Below are 14314 nucleotides of genomic sequence, written 5' to 3'. Positions count from 1 at the left end.
ATGAAACGTTTCATTAGAGAAGAACCCGTCCAGATGACCTATACAATTTTTTTTCTTCTTGATTTTTTACCTGGATTACTGAGATGCATCAGGACACTTTTAGGTGTATTTTCCATAGAAAAAAATAACAAAAAAAAGTTTCAAGTGACAGCAGGAATGTTGGTTATTTAGTTGTTTTTTCATTTAAACAGAAGATTTGATGATGTGTCCATCCATCCATCCATCCATCCATCCATCCATCCATCCATCCATCCATCCATCCATCCATCCATCCATCCATCCATCACTTCTTATCATTAGTCTAGTTGTGGAGGCAACAGGTCCAGAACAGAAACAGACATCCTTCTACCCATTAGGGATGGGCATAATCGTATCGTGTGCAATTAATTGTCAGAAAAATATTAATYGATTATTTTTTGGCACTTGAAGATTAATATGATTAATCCACCWGGCGGACTGACTGGATTCATAATCCCTGTGACGAGTTCTGAGTCTGTACCAGGTTCTCCTCCCTGTGCGAGTCACCTATAGACCCTCCAGACTTATACTACAATGTTTAAATACCTTCTAACCACACATTGTTACTGTCAAGTTTTAGATTAACCCATAAATAAGACTCTTGGTAAGAAAATCTCAAATATGGTTGCTTCACCTTTTCACCCAAGTTTTTGGTGTCGATCCAGGGATTCAAATGTTCAACCTCCAGACTCCTCTATCCTCTACCAGTGGTTCCCAAAGTTGGGGTCGGGACCCACWGTGGGGTCCCGAAACATCAAGGTTTGAAAAGATTTTCTGAATTAATTACACAAAAAAATCTACAACTAACAACAWTTTTTTGCCTTTGTTGTTACAAATGAGTAAAGTTAGTGWACTTAAAATGGACAAAAAGAKAKTAATAAGTATTGTTACATGAAAACAATGTTTATCAACCAACAACAGCCGAGGTCACAGGTCTCTGCTGCTGGYATTTTGTGGGTCAAAACCTGAAAARTTTGGGAACCACTGCTCTACACCACATCTTAACTTTATTTGAATTAAAAATAAATATGTTAAAATAACAAGTGGTTACAATCGTTTCATTAAGGCAATTCCGTTTTAAAATCTAAAGTATACCCTTGAAGTCAACCTCTTTATTTTAGTTGTTTTGTTTTATTATTATTATTTGCCCTGGAAGGTGCGTGCCTGTACAGAAAAGACACTTTTTTATAAAAGGGTTAAGTCCACTGTAAAGAGAAAAATATTTCTCCCCATTTTTTAAACTCCTGCTGCTCAAAACTGATAAAGTAGAGAAAGACAAACCTAAAAATCAATCAAACCCTACGTGGCTGTAAGTGCGAGGGGGGAGTGGACAGAAAGACAGGTGCACCGGTTTATTTTGAGTGAATGGAAGGGAAGGAAGGAGGGGAAAGATGGATGCAGGAGAGGAGCAAAGGCGCTGATGGCGGTGGGTCTTATGCTCTGTCATTAGTTGGGCATTAACCCCCTCCCCTTTAAAGCCCCTTGTAATGACAGGGCATAAGAACCAGAAAGGGGAGGAGGAGTTGGGAAGAATACGTGGAGATTGAGAGGGTTAGAGCACAGCACCTGCCTGGGGTCACCGCCTCACCCCAGGAGGTCCTAACTACTGCCGTTTTGGCTGTCCGCTGCTCTGCCTGTGACACACTTTGAATAATCTGAAATGTAAAGGCGAACCGAAGCGTGGGGGGCTTCAAATCAGATATTTTCTCTTTCTTTGCTTGTTTCCTCCAGTTGTGTTTTATTTTACTCCCCCTCCTCCCCTCGTTTTCTTCCCCCCTTTAAGTGTACTTTTGTTGTCAGATTGTTGCGCTGAAATAGAGCGGCTAAATAGAGGCAACAATTTTCAGCAAAATTTCCTCATTACTGGAACCTGCCTTTTTAAAGTGGCTCCAAGTTTGTTTTTTTGTCAATTTTTAAGAACATTATATCGACAAAATAAACGGCGACATAAACAGTTTTTTTAATGAGTTCTCACAAGGGTAGTATAGGCAGCTGTGGATTGTTTATTTTCTGATTCCCGCCCTTCTTTTATTTTTTTTTTCAACCAAAACTCACTTGATTTATGCTTTCTGATGTATTTAAACGCCTTTATTGATGAAAAAGCGAAAGCTTTTTTTGCAATAATAGAAAAATCTAGGAGGTTTTAAAATTATACAGCGGAAATTAGTAAGTGGCTTAGTTTTTTTTAAAGCGTATTAAAACTTTTTAATTAATTTTATTGKTCGACATTTTGTTTTTCTGTTTAAATTCAAACATCTTTCATGAATCAACGACAAATATTTTCYAAGAATACGGTYGMTGAATTGAAAAATTAATGAGATTTTTCAAAAAATGTTGAGTGTTTGTATCTGAAGATGTCCTGACGTGTCTGTCGTAGGGCTGGTTGGTGTGTGAGGACCAGGCCTGTCAGAACAGAACCAGGCGTTTGCCCATCGCCTTCTCCCGACACGGACCCATCTGCCCTACCTGCCGCAGATCCACTCTCAGACCCGAGGTGACGCACCCACAAACACACCGCTCAGTTCAACAGAACAAGGATGAGAACTCAAACTTCACAAAACAAATTTGGCTGAGGATGAAGCCACACATCAGCGCTCTTTGTGTTCTGTAGATCTTTTCCAGGTGATGGTGCTATGGAGCTGCAGGCTCCACTCTAATGTACATCTCTGCTTATTAGTGTCACTTTTTACCACAAGTTTATCCAACCTGCTTTTCCTTTCCAGGTTATTATTTAATCTAATATTTGTTTTGTTTTATAGCTTTTGTGTGTGTGTTTGTGCTCGCCTGCCTTCACGTGTTTGGAAATCTCTAAGAGCTGGGTGGTAGTTTAGCCATTAAAAGCACCTGTCTRTGTAGCTGTGGCCTTATGAACACTTTGTTAGTTTGACCACTGGATTTGAGAGAAACACTCTCCCTTTCAATTTGAGCTTGACTTTTTTTTCTCCGTCCCACTCTCACTCTTTATTTTTTTTTCTTTGCCTTAACTCTCTTTGCTTTCAGTTTTTTTTTTTATAACACATTTGCTCCTCTGCTCCTATTTGTCTCCCCTCCTCCGGCTGCTTTGCTCTGTCTGGCTATGTGGCGACAGGTTGTAAACCAGAAGGCCAATTTCTGCTGTCACTGTAGCCACTTAGGCGGCCATTGCTGTGCCTGAGGGCCGTGGCACTTTAAACTGCAGGCTGAATACAACACTTAACTTTCTGTGCTTGCTCATGCAACCTTTCTCTACCCAAAATCTGTTGCCTGTCGTCATTTTAGCTCACTTTTTTTTGTTTACTCCCCAGTTTTTGATTGTGTGATCCTTTTTATGTAGAACTTTATGAGGTTATAGGAAGATGAGCATTATAGTTTAAAATGTCTCTGTTTTGTGATGTAAGCAGCCCAGCAATACGTTAGAGCTACCATCTACCTCTTGGTCTACATGTTAGAAATAAAACACGACTTTAGGTCTGTCACAATAACACATTTCACTAGACGATAAATTGTCTGAAATTATTGCAATAAACAATGATATTGTTTGGAAATGATTTTATGGAAGTTTAAGAAATTTACACACATAAAAAAGTTAAGAAGTGATCTGGACCACATCAGCTACTGAAGCTGCAACATCGCTACCCACCTCCTCTATCCAAGCTGATGCAATTTATTCTTTGTGTCTTCCTCTGGTTTCAAAAAAATAGATGCGGTTTCTAGAGCTGGGCGGTATGACMAAAGTTTTATATGACTGTATTTTCAGCATTTACACTGGTTTCATGGTATATCATGGTATTTTTCTTTTCATCACAGGTCAGCTGATGATAAAATGTACAAACTAGGGTTGGGCAATATTGGCAAAATAATTAATCATGATTAATTGTGGTATTTAGCCAATAACGATTAATTTGCCGATTAATGCCCTGGAGTCCCTGGACACCCTCATGTCCTGGTCACATGACCAATTTAGTGGGGAAGATTTGCTCTTTGCAAAAATCTGTTCCAAATTTTGTCAAAATTACAGACTTCAGGCTATACATCAAATTTTTAATTGTGTTGATAGACCAAGAAAAACTGGAGTTATGATAAATAAATTACAGAACTTTTTTGTGAATTTAATGTTCGTCATATTGGACGCAGAGAGGAGCATTAAGCGGACTGGTGGCATTAATCATATTAATCATCAAGTGCCCAAAAATAATCGATTAATGTTTTTCTGACGATTAATCGCACACGATACGATTATGCCCAACCCTAGTACAAACACTGCTTATTAACTTTTTTCTTTTACTTTATCTCCGTCTGTGTCTCTGTTTCCCTCCTCTAAACGTATTTTCTTCTCCTCCTGGTTGGAGACAGTAGTCACACATTTTGGTCCGGTAGTGAAGGAAGAGGGTTAAGAAAAGATTATTATCGGGTCTATTGTTTTACGTTATTTAATAAAAATCAGGACGACTCATCTTGCACACCAGTCAACTCAACTCCACTCTACAAAACTACTTCCCCCGAGCTTTTCACAATAGAAGCACGCTAATGTCTCTATGCGTCTCCATATTAACATCACGTGTTAAATCTAACCGTGCACGTCACTGAAGAGGTGTTTACTACATTCAACGATGGCGAAAATGGGATTTTTTTTTTTTTACATCAGTCAATATAAGCAGTGGAATCGTCACCCGCTGCCAGTTACTCCAACAAGCTGCTCCAACAATAACATTAGCATGCTACTGGTGCCGCGAGAAAAAGTGTCCCCCGGGAAACAGTTCACTGGCGGCCGCAACGAAACATTCGAACATGTTCATGCTATTTAATTATGTAGATAATCAGAAAATTCAAATAACAAAAATAAAAAAAATGATTCGGTACAAACCGGTATACCGCCCAGCACTAGCGGTTACTCTCATGCTGCTTAGAAAATTTACAGAAGTTTACAAAATTTATGTAAGATTRTGGACAGACCAGGAGTGGAGTTTGTTAAAACACACAAGTGCAGAAGCTGAAACATCTCTTCCTACCTCCTCTGTCCAAGTCAGCACAGTTTATTCTTTGTGTCTTCCTCTGGTTTCAAAAAATAATTGCGGTCAGCCGCACGCTGCTTATGAAGTTTACGTAACGTAAAAAAAAAACCCTCTGCAAACCCAAGGTGACCTGAGGCCATCCCAAGGCGTCGACGACTGAAAGAAGGCGTCAGAAAGCCGAAGACGCTACAGAGCTTRCGACACCATGTACCTGGCAAACACCTGACACAAACGTTCACTCCTCCCCATGCTAACGAGTAGAAAAAAGGGAAAAACAAAGAAAACAAACAAGCAGGCAAATGAAAATTATCAACCTCGTTTTAATTTGTTATGCTGTTAATTACCGTACCATGCTACTTTTATTGATACAGCACTTAAAACAGCACAAGGCCAACCAAAGCATTGCACAATAAAACAGACACATGGAGGACATGAGGTAAATTACATGAGTTTAAACAGAACTTATTGAAATGACCACAAATAGCTGAATAAGAACAACTATAATACACTGTGGTTTTTCAACTAACTTAGTCAGAGTGAAAGGTAAGTAAATAATAATGTGAGAGATGTATTGCTTATATTAGGCCTACAAGACAGAACAAAATAACAATCTTATTCAGTAATAAACACATCTGAATAAATTAGTTGGTGTCCTTACACAATAATAACTGATAAATACATATAACTGATATGACTGAAGCCAAAAATCTCAAATTTTGTCCCAGAAACTTTGGAGCTTGTCCTGTCTGCCCATTTTTCTGTGAATAGTGACACCTGAGTCTTCTACYATGAAATCCATAATCAGAAGGTGACAAACCTTGACCTTCGAGTTCGGCTTGAATGGTTTTCTTGGCTCTTTTTACATCTACACTGTCGTCCACGTCCTGGGAGGTTGGCTACAGTCCCATGAACCTTATGCTTCCTGATAATACTGACAGCTGTGGTGAGAGCAGCATGAAGCTGCCTGGAGATGGTCTTGTAGCTTTTTTTTTAACCTAGATATCTACAATCTTCTTTCTGAGCTCCTCAGACGACTCCCAGCCGTGCTAATTTTTGATCATCTCTATTACAAAGTCACAGAAACACTTCATCAGATTATAACCATTTTTATCTTTGGCTGCAGCTTCACAAATCACCAACTGCAATATTTTCATATTTCTGACATCCTGTGAAACTGGTCTTTACAGCTTAGTAATTCAGCTCGTCTCGCCTGCTGATTGGCTGATCATCAGTCCTCCTGCGGAGCCCATTGGACTGATTTGAAGCTTCTGTGAGACAAATCAGTCGTACGTCTGGACCTGAGGAACTGTCTGACAAAAATGCTGAACCTAAAGAAGGTTCAGAGAACTGTGTAGCAATAATTTCTGCCATATAAACCGAATAAGCAAATTTAAATCTAGACAGTTTAAGTAAGAAGTAATTTTTTTAACCTGGTTTCTTTTAGGGTTTTTCTTCTGARCTGCAGTTTTTAAATTAATGAAAATTGTTTACAAGATTTAATTCAAGTGCTCATCAGTTCATAGTTAACAAGAAGTAGCTCAGAGTTTATTTTACACAGGTTTAAACCAAATGAATTCTTCTTTACCACTTAAATTTAAGAGCTTTAMGRCTCCAGAAAGAATTAGTTCATGTGAATTTGCCTATTTTTAAGTTCTGAAAAGTTGTTTGATGTTTCCCGTTTGTCAAATGGCTTATGTAATGTTGTAGCATTTAAAATGTTTTCTCTGTAATTTATGTACCGATATGAAAATTTCAGCCGATATCCAATATAATTATTGCTGTTATGGCCGATAACCGATATTGCACAAACACACAATTTATATTATACATATACGCASAAACACACTTGGGTCTTTTTTTGATACCGTAAATAAACGACCAGACCTCTGACATTCTAACTAGCTCCACCTTAATAGTCTGATAACGAAAGTGTTAAACTTCTGGTTTGAGAAAAATAGTCTTTTGGAGCCTAAAGTGAAAGTCGCATAACCATTTTTTTTGTTTGTTTTCAGTGTCTGTTTTAAAAAATAAAAAAAACAGTCTTTCATTTTTCAGTATCTTTTTAAAACAAAAATCGAATGGCCGAAAAGTACACAAACCCTGTTTCTATAACAATCCAACTGAAATAAAAGAATAAAACTCTTCAGTAAATTTGCATTATTTAAATATTAACCTTTAATTTAACAGAGTCAATATTAATATAACATCTAAARTCATGGCAATCAATTCTATGGTAGATCTACTTGCGTTTATCTTGGTAAAAACACATGGTAGTACCATCTGTACCTGTCATATTCGGCTGTTYGTGAGTCTTTAAAAAGCTCAACTGAATGTAAAATAATCAGTCGGGTTTTTGTAAACTCTCTTGCAGAACTTTGATACACTTTGCAAATGTTTTTAGCCTTTAGACAGTGTGCTCCTTTAGACTGTCGTTAGCAAAAAATGGCCACCGTCCAATAGTACAGGCATTTCCCCTGCTGAAGTGCCCTTAACCCAAATATTTGAATCCTAATTACTACCACTGCCCTTCCTTTAAGTGATACTTTTCCCCAAAACTCATTTATATCATAGCTCATGTTATGCTAATATTAGCTGTTCAGTGTAGGGTAACAGTTGTCTGAATCAAACCAGTTCACGGAGAGCAAAAACCCTGCAGCTTACATATTTAATTGGTGCTAATTACACAAAGTACTTGGGAGGTTTTCAYGACTGTTTGAGCTGCTGGCAGACAGGCTGTTAGGAAAAGGCGACGACCAACGTTTTTCAGCGCTTAAACAAAGTTTTGGTTTCGGAAAAGCGAGTCAGATCCGTGTGAATTTTCAGCCTTTCTTTCCATTTTCTCGTGCCAACGACTAATTACGCTCTTCATCTGGCGGCGTATTCACAGATCAGCGAGTGAACAACGTCAGCACCTATTAAGACGTTTCTGTCTGCGTTGTGATGTTTTGTACACAAGCATCCCGTTGTTCGTGTCACTTTGCCGGTGTCTCTCTTCCCTGTCCTCCATCCGTCCGTGGCTCTCGTTCTGCCTCTCTTCCTCCCTCCTCCTCTTTGGACACAGATTCAGAGCGTGATCTGATCTCCATGTAATGGGAGAGTAATAGGCACTCTGCCTTGATTGGTTGGTAATTTGGGGGAGTTATGCACAGGTGCAATTTGTAATATTTTCAGTAAATTAAATTTCTTTCTCTTCCTCTCTCACTCTCTCGTTCTCTCCCCCACTCTGCTCGGTGCCTAATACTTTATTTTCTCCACCGTGTCTCAAATATGTCTTGACTTTCCTTTTCTTTTCCCCTTTTATTCACAGCTTTTCCCCCCCTGCTTCTTTCCTTTCATTCCTTTCCCTCCCCTCCCTCCTTAGCTCTTACACTCATTTTGTCTTCTCTTGGCACGTTCTTTCTCTCCTCTTCTCCCCCTCCCGTTTCTCTCTCTCTCTCCCCCCCACCCTCTCTCTCTTCTCCCCTCGTTTTATTGATGTACGCTCAGGCGCCCATTAGAGCTCCCTTTTTCCCTCTAGTGGAAATTGCAGCATGTTAATTTTCACACAAATTACGGCAATAGCAGGTATCTCTATTTGATACATTATAGCGGGAGCAATCAGAGATAATTGAGTGCCTTTCAGAGGGAGACGGCTGCATTCACTGCCGGCTCAAAGCTGCCCCATTATCGCCTAATCGCTCTTTAAACACTGAATTTTGCCGAACAAAAATTCTTGTCATAATTTTGCTTAAGTGTATTTGGAAATCACAGTCCTTTGAGCGAGGATAATTGAAATCAAATCCCTTTCACTGGAGCTGACATTTCTACATTTCCCCCCAATTGAAATTAATTTCAAAAATTGAGCATGAATATCTTCAAATAGCAGGCAATTATGCCTTTCAATGGGGAGAAATTACCGGTGCTGAATCGTTGGAGGCTTGCGGGCGAGAGCACCAGTTAAATGCCTTTGTTTCCCGCCGTGTTTGCCTAGTAAAGATTTACATATATTGACTCATTATGGTGTCTTGTGAAGCTGATCGGCGTGACTACCACAACTGGCAATAATGCTCATCGCATCTGAAAAGCTCAAGAGTTTTAAAGCCGTGTGGCCTCGCAGCTGAGGGGGTATATATATATAAAAAAAGAGAGAAATGTATGTTTGTTTCTCTCCATCTCCCCTCCCTTCCTCACTCCCTCTGTTTTTCCTGCAGCTGCRGTTCTCGCGAAGGGGGCTTAGATGTCGTAGCGTTTAGAATTGGCGGGGCATGTTTTGCGGCGACGCTAAAGAGGAGCGTCGACTAAAAGTGAGGAGGCTGCGTCTGTGCGCCTCTGGGTTGCTTGAATTACAGATTTTTTTTTTTTTTTACTGCAGGTTGAACACATTTTTCTTTTTTTTTTAATCCTCGCCATGTTTGTGTTTGGCCCGCTCACGCACGCAGAAATATTGTCTGGCTGATTTCATTAACTGCTTCACTCGTGTAGCCGAGCGGCGCTGCGCTGAGAGGAACTTCTCTGGAGGTCGGGCGAGCTCGTTCAAGTCACCTGAAAGATAGGGACAGACGTTTTTATCACTTGAGGAAGGCTTGAGTGGTTGTTTTATTGTGCGAGTCATTTCGTACTGCTGCTCTGCCATTTGGATCAATTTGTATGATTTAGGGTCTCCTCTTTTCTGTTTCTGGCTTTCTTTCTTTTACACTATACATCCTGGCTTCGCTCTTTATCCTCCTGAACGTGCGTCCCCCTCAGTGTTTTGCTTCTGTCTAAGGGGCGAGGATGTGTACATGTATGTGTGTTACTGGGTTGGAAGGCGGGGGAGTCAGTCTGGGATGCAGGAGGCAAAGAAGCAAGGGGTTCGAGTTGGTGGGGGGTGGGGGGGGGGTCCGACACTCCCGGGAGAGAGGCAATTTCACAGCTGGTTTGCTCCTTAGGCAGTCAGGCTGAAAATGCTGCAGATTTGTGGAGCAAATTGAAATGGTGTCAGTGCGGGAACAAAGCGCCGAGCTGAATGACGAGGTGGAGGTGTGTGTGTGTGTGTGTAAGTGTGAGGAAGAGAGTGAGGTGGGGTTGCAGGGCTCTAAATTCAATAACAATCCTGTAACATTTTAGCCACACCTTTCTGACACCTGTCAGTCAATCAGTGTTTTGCGGCGGGCCCGCCCACAAATCAGCAATACATTGTTTGAATGCTCATTTGTGTGTGTGTGTGTGTGTGTGTGTGTGTGTGTGTGTGTGTGTGTGTGTGTTTTATTTTTCAAGAGGAAGAGGTGGTGCGCAGCGCTTGTGCCCACTGAGCTCATTCAACCTTGGCAACCGTAGCCGGGGCTCCATTATGGGATGTGCATGGTTTGGTTGTTGACTAGGCAGTGCATCAACGGTCAACAGCTGTGCATGCCATGTGGGCAGCAACAGCAAGCCATTAAAAAAAAAACACACACACACACACTCGTTCGCACACATCACGTAGTTTGCATTTAGCTGCATTAGATACTCTCACCACTTGATTACGCCGCGGCAGTAAAAACTGAAATTACAATTACGCGCGTTGCCGATTGGCAGGTATAATGGGCGCAGGGATTGTCAGGGGGATTCTTCCTGGTGGTAATAACGAAGCACTCGGCACACACCTGATGGCAGTGTGGGGTCGAGGCTTAGCGTGCCCTCTGCAGTGCAGCGGGGAAATGACGAGCCAATAACTGCAATTAAACATGCAGTATAATGGCTAATCAAATTGACAGCCTCGGCTGTTCGCATGCCTCTCTCACAATGGCTTATCACAACAAACTATTATGAGGGAGGGGATACCAGGTCTGATCCTCTCTCCTCTTCCTCTCTCTCGCTTTTTGCCGTCTCTCACTTTTTTTCCTCCTGGATTTTAACTCCTCTCTCTCGCTCCTCTTCTTTTTTTTTTTCCCCCTCCCTCCAACTCATCCTCTCTATCTCTTTCTCCTCTCTCCCTTTTGGCAGGCTGTCATGTGGCTCCACTTAATTGCAGTGGAAATTAACAAAGCAAGCAAATTTGTTTTCTTGCTTCACTGTGTCACACAGAGGAAGAGAGATCTTCTCGGGGAGGTTTAGTCATTTGAACAGGGTGAATCGTGCTCGGGCTGCCTGGTGAACCAGATTCATTATTCTGTTTTGCCTTTTTTTTTTCTTGTAAACCTGACTTTTTGTTTTAAATGAAATCATGTTTTATTGTTTAGTGTAATAAAAGGCCAGTATTGATAATAAGCTGGCTAGTAGTGACAAGGAGGTTTGATTAATCAAATTAAAGACCTTATATCGTGGATCAGACCATGTTTTCTCATCCCCCAAAAAACTCAAATTAGTCTTTTATTATAGGGAAGGTCAAATTTATTAACAGAAATCCTCATTTTCCTCATGCATAGTTTGTCAATTGGTAGAAAGCAAACCACTAACAATGGACAAGAAGCTAATGAAGATAACCAACCAATTATTTTGTACATCTTTTTTCAAAACTGGGGGTTTTAACTCTCCTATTTATTGTCTTGAAAACATGTTAAGACTCCCTTGGTTATCTATTCTGTTACTTTCTTTGTACGTTGTGAAACGAGGCAGGAGCTGAACGTAAAAATTATAGTTTACATTCYGTTTCATTGTCCCCCACCTGGAGCACAGGCAGGTGGCTGAACATGAACATTGTTTTTAATTTAAATGAAACTTTAAACAGACTCAGTTTGGCAAAATTTGTAAGTTTAGCAAATTCCTCATTTTAGTTTTTGATGTCAAATACAAGTCTGTGTTTAGCCAAGATTGGTAAAAAGACAAAGTTCTGAACCAGGATTTAAAATGTTTTGTGGGTCCAACAGAGCTGAACCTTGACCAATCATTGAGTTGGTTTATTAAAACTGGGTGAAATATGTTGCAAATGGGGTTTGGATTTGTTAGATTTTTAGATCAGGTGTTTATCATACTTATGTGTTGTGAAGTCCAAAAATATCAAACAAAGCATTAGGGGTGTAAGAAAATATTGATACACTGAAATATCGCGATATTTCATTTCCCGATACTGTATCGATATTCTAAAGCCCTGTATCGATTTTTTTATTAAGTTTTAAAATGTCAACTTTCCTGCCAGCCGTTCATTTTTATGTTGTAGTGCAGCCTCTGACCACTAGTTGGCAGCAGTGAGCATGGCTCACTACAACATAAAAATGAACGGCTAGTTGGCAGTGAGCCAACCATTTGGCTCCTCTACCTCTTGAAGTAGAGGCTATTGTTTAGTGTTGGGTGACCATTTTGTAAATTAATATTACAAACTAAAAGCTGCAAAAAAATATATTTTCAAACTATTTATTGTCAAATTTAGTCTGATAATTGAAAACATGGATGAAATAAGAAATATGAAACAAATAAAATAAAACACAAACAAAGCAGAACACAGCTAAATGCATCAAAAGTATGTCTCTGTAATATTAGAATTTTCTGAGACGATGAATTTTGGTTTTTCATTTTTTTTCCTCCAGTAAGAGGTTTTTATTTAATAGAATTTGTGGACAAAAAAATCGCAATATATTGCAACATATCGCCTTGCTTATAGTATCGCAATATATCGGGATATATCGTATCGTGACCCCTCTGTCATGATATGTATCGTATCGCCAAATTCTTGCCAATACACAGCCCTACAAAGCATGTGTATGAAGTGTATCCACTTATTTTTTTTTCATACACAGCAATATATCCACTAATAAATCCCTTCTGAATGTKTTTTTTTTTTCTTTTAATCACAATCACTTTGCTGGTTGCTGTTTGTTGATGAATTAAAAAGTTAAGAACCTTTGTGGTGTATTTAATGACCATTTGTCTGTTTTTTTTCTACCCATTGACTCTGCTATTTAATGTATGTTGATGGGTACATGATAAAAGCTGGACATCCTTGTTTAAAAGTCACRTTTATGTGTTTTATGAGCTCAAGTTTCATTCAAGAACAAATGTGACCCATCATATCAAAGTGAGGATTCATCTGATTTGGTCAAAATGACCTCAGCACATTTTGGATCATCCTGAGTGGTTCCAGAGATCTGCTTTGATTTGTTTTCCTAATCACAATAACCCATTAATATTTGATCTGAATCCTATTTTAGGTTATTCTTATCAGGAATTTTTCATGTCTTTTTAAGGAGGAAACCTCAAACTATTTGGATATTGAGATTTACTAGCTGAAAGGAAGAAAAGCTTTGCTAGCTTGCAGAGAAAATTACAAAAAAAATTGAGGCTTTTCTGCTCAAAATCTTGTTTTTTTGTTGATACTGCTCAAAAAATACTTCATTATATTTCATAGTTTATTTAAATGATCCATTGATGTTATGACTAAATGCAAATGTTGCAAACATTTTAACCAGTGCAGTACAGCTGCACATTTCTCCACCTATCATTTTGAGAGTTAYTTCTCAGTTCAATGTGATTGGTCTCTTAAATGTGAAATCTTATTGTCTAATCTAAATGTAAAGGGCTGGGCGATATGGYGTTTCAGATCGGTCGGAATTAAAATAGCTGAAATACTGACAAACTTTCCTCTTTTATCCACAATTTCTTTTCTCCTTTCACTTCATGCCGTTCTTTTATTTTGAAGCAGTTCAGCGGAGAAACGTGAAACTGCTACCGCACGTTACTCCACAGGTTTTTTTGCTAGCTTACCTTGTTTAGCAGCAGGCGTTTAGCGTTTGGCCCTCGTATTGACACCCTGTTCAGTTTTTAGATGCCTCATTTCATTGTAACAGCATCATAAATCAATACTTAATTTCATATTAACCATACGATGGTGGTCTGGTCCAGCAAACTAGTGCTCTGTCGCTCAAATATGCTGACAAGAGGGAGTAAGAAACCCTGGTTTACACATTTCAAAATGAAGCGTGAGCAGTTTTTTTAGCAAGCGTATGTTGTCTATTAACAGCTTGAAGCTTTTATTTTGAAGTTGGTGTTTAGCTAAAAGACCCTAGATTATCTGATCAGAAAGTTATCAACTGTTAATATTATAATATATATTATATCGGATATGCTTTTTATTGATATTGAACACGTCTATCATGATATATATCGTTACTGAATTAACGCCCAGTTATTTTCACAATTTCTTTATTTTTTTTCCATCACAGTTAGTGTGTGATTCTGTCTGATGTCTGATTGTTTTTGTTAATCCTGCAGTACTCGGAGAAGGCCCTGTACAACCAGCTGTGCTTCTACAGGTTCATCTTTGACTGGGAACATGCAGTAACCAAAGTGCTAACAACGGATGAAAGAAGTAAGACCACACACACACACACACACACACACACACACACACACACACACACACACACACACAC

The 14314-nt window shown here is 39.4% G+C and overlaps 1 protein-coding gene across 1 annotated transcript in view; it reads left to right on the top strand.

The window, feature by feature from the left end:
- The window catches only part of pola1 (polymerase (DNA directed), alpha 1), a gene marked incomplete at its 5' end in the record, with an annotated part of 86945 nt that overhangs the window by 58899 nt on the left and 13732 nt on the right, over positions 1–14314 (top strand). The window contains 2 exon segments of the mRNA XM_014018769.1: positions 2396–2512; positions 14154–14250. Of these exon segments, the coding sequence (XP_013874223.1) occupies positions 2396–2512; positions 14154–14250 (214 nt within the window).

Source organism: Austrofundulus limnaeus, unplaced genomic scaffold (genome assembly GCF_001266775.1).
Source record: "Austrofundulus limnaeus strain Quisiro unplaced genomic scaffold, Austrofundulus_limnaeus-1.0 Scaffold201, whole genome shotgun sequence".
Classification (NCBI taxonomy): domain Eukaryota; kingdom Metazoa; phylum Chordata; class Actinopteri; order Cyprinodontiformes; family Rivulidae; genus Austrofundulus; species Austrofundulus limnaeus.
This window is presented reverse-complemented; position numbering and strand designations above follow the sequence as displayed.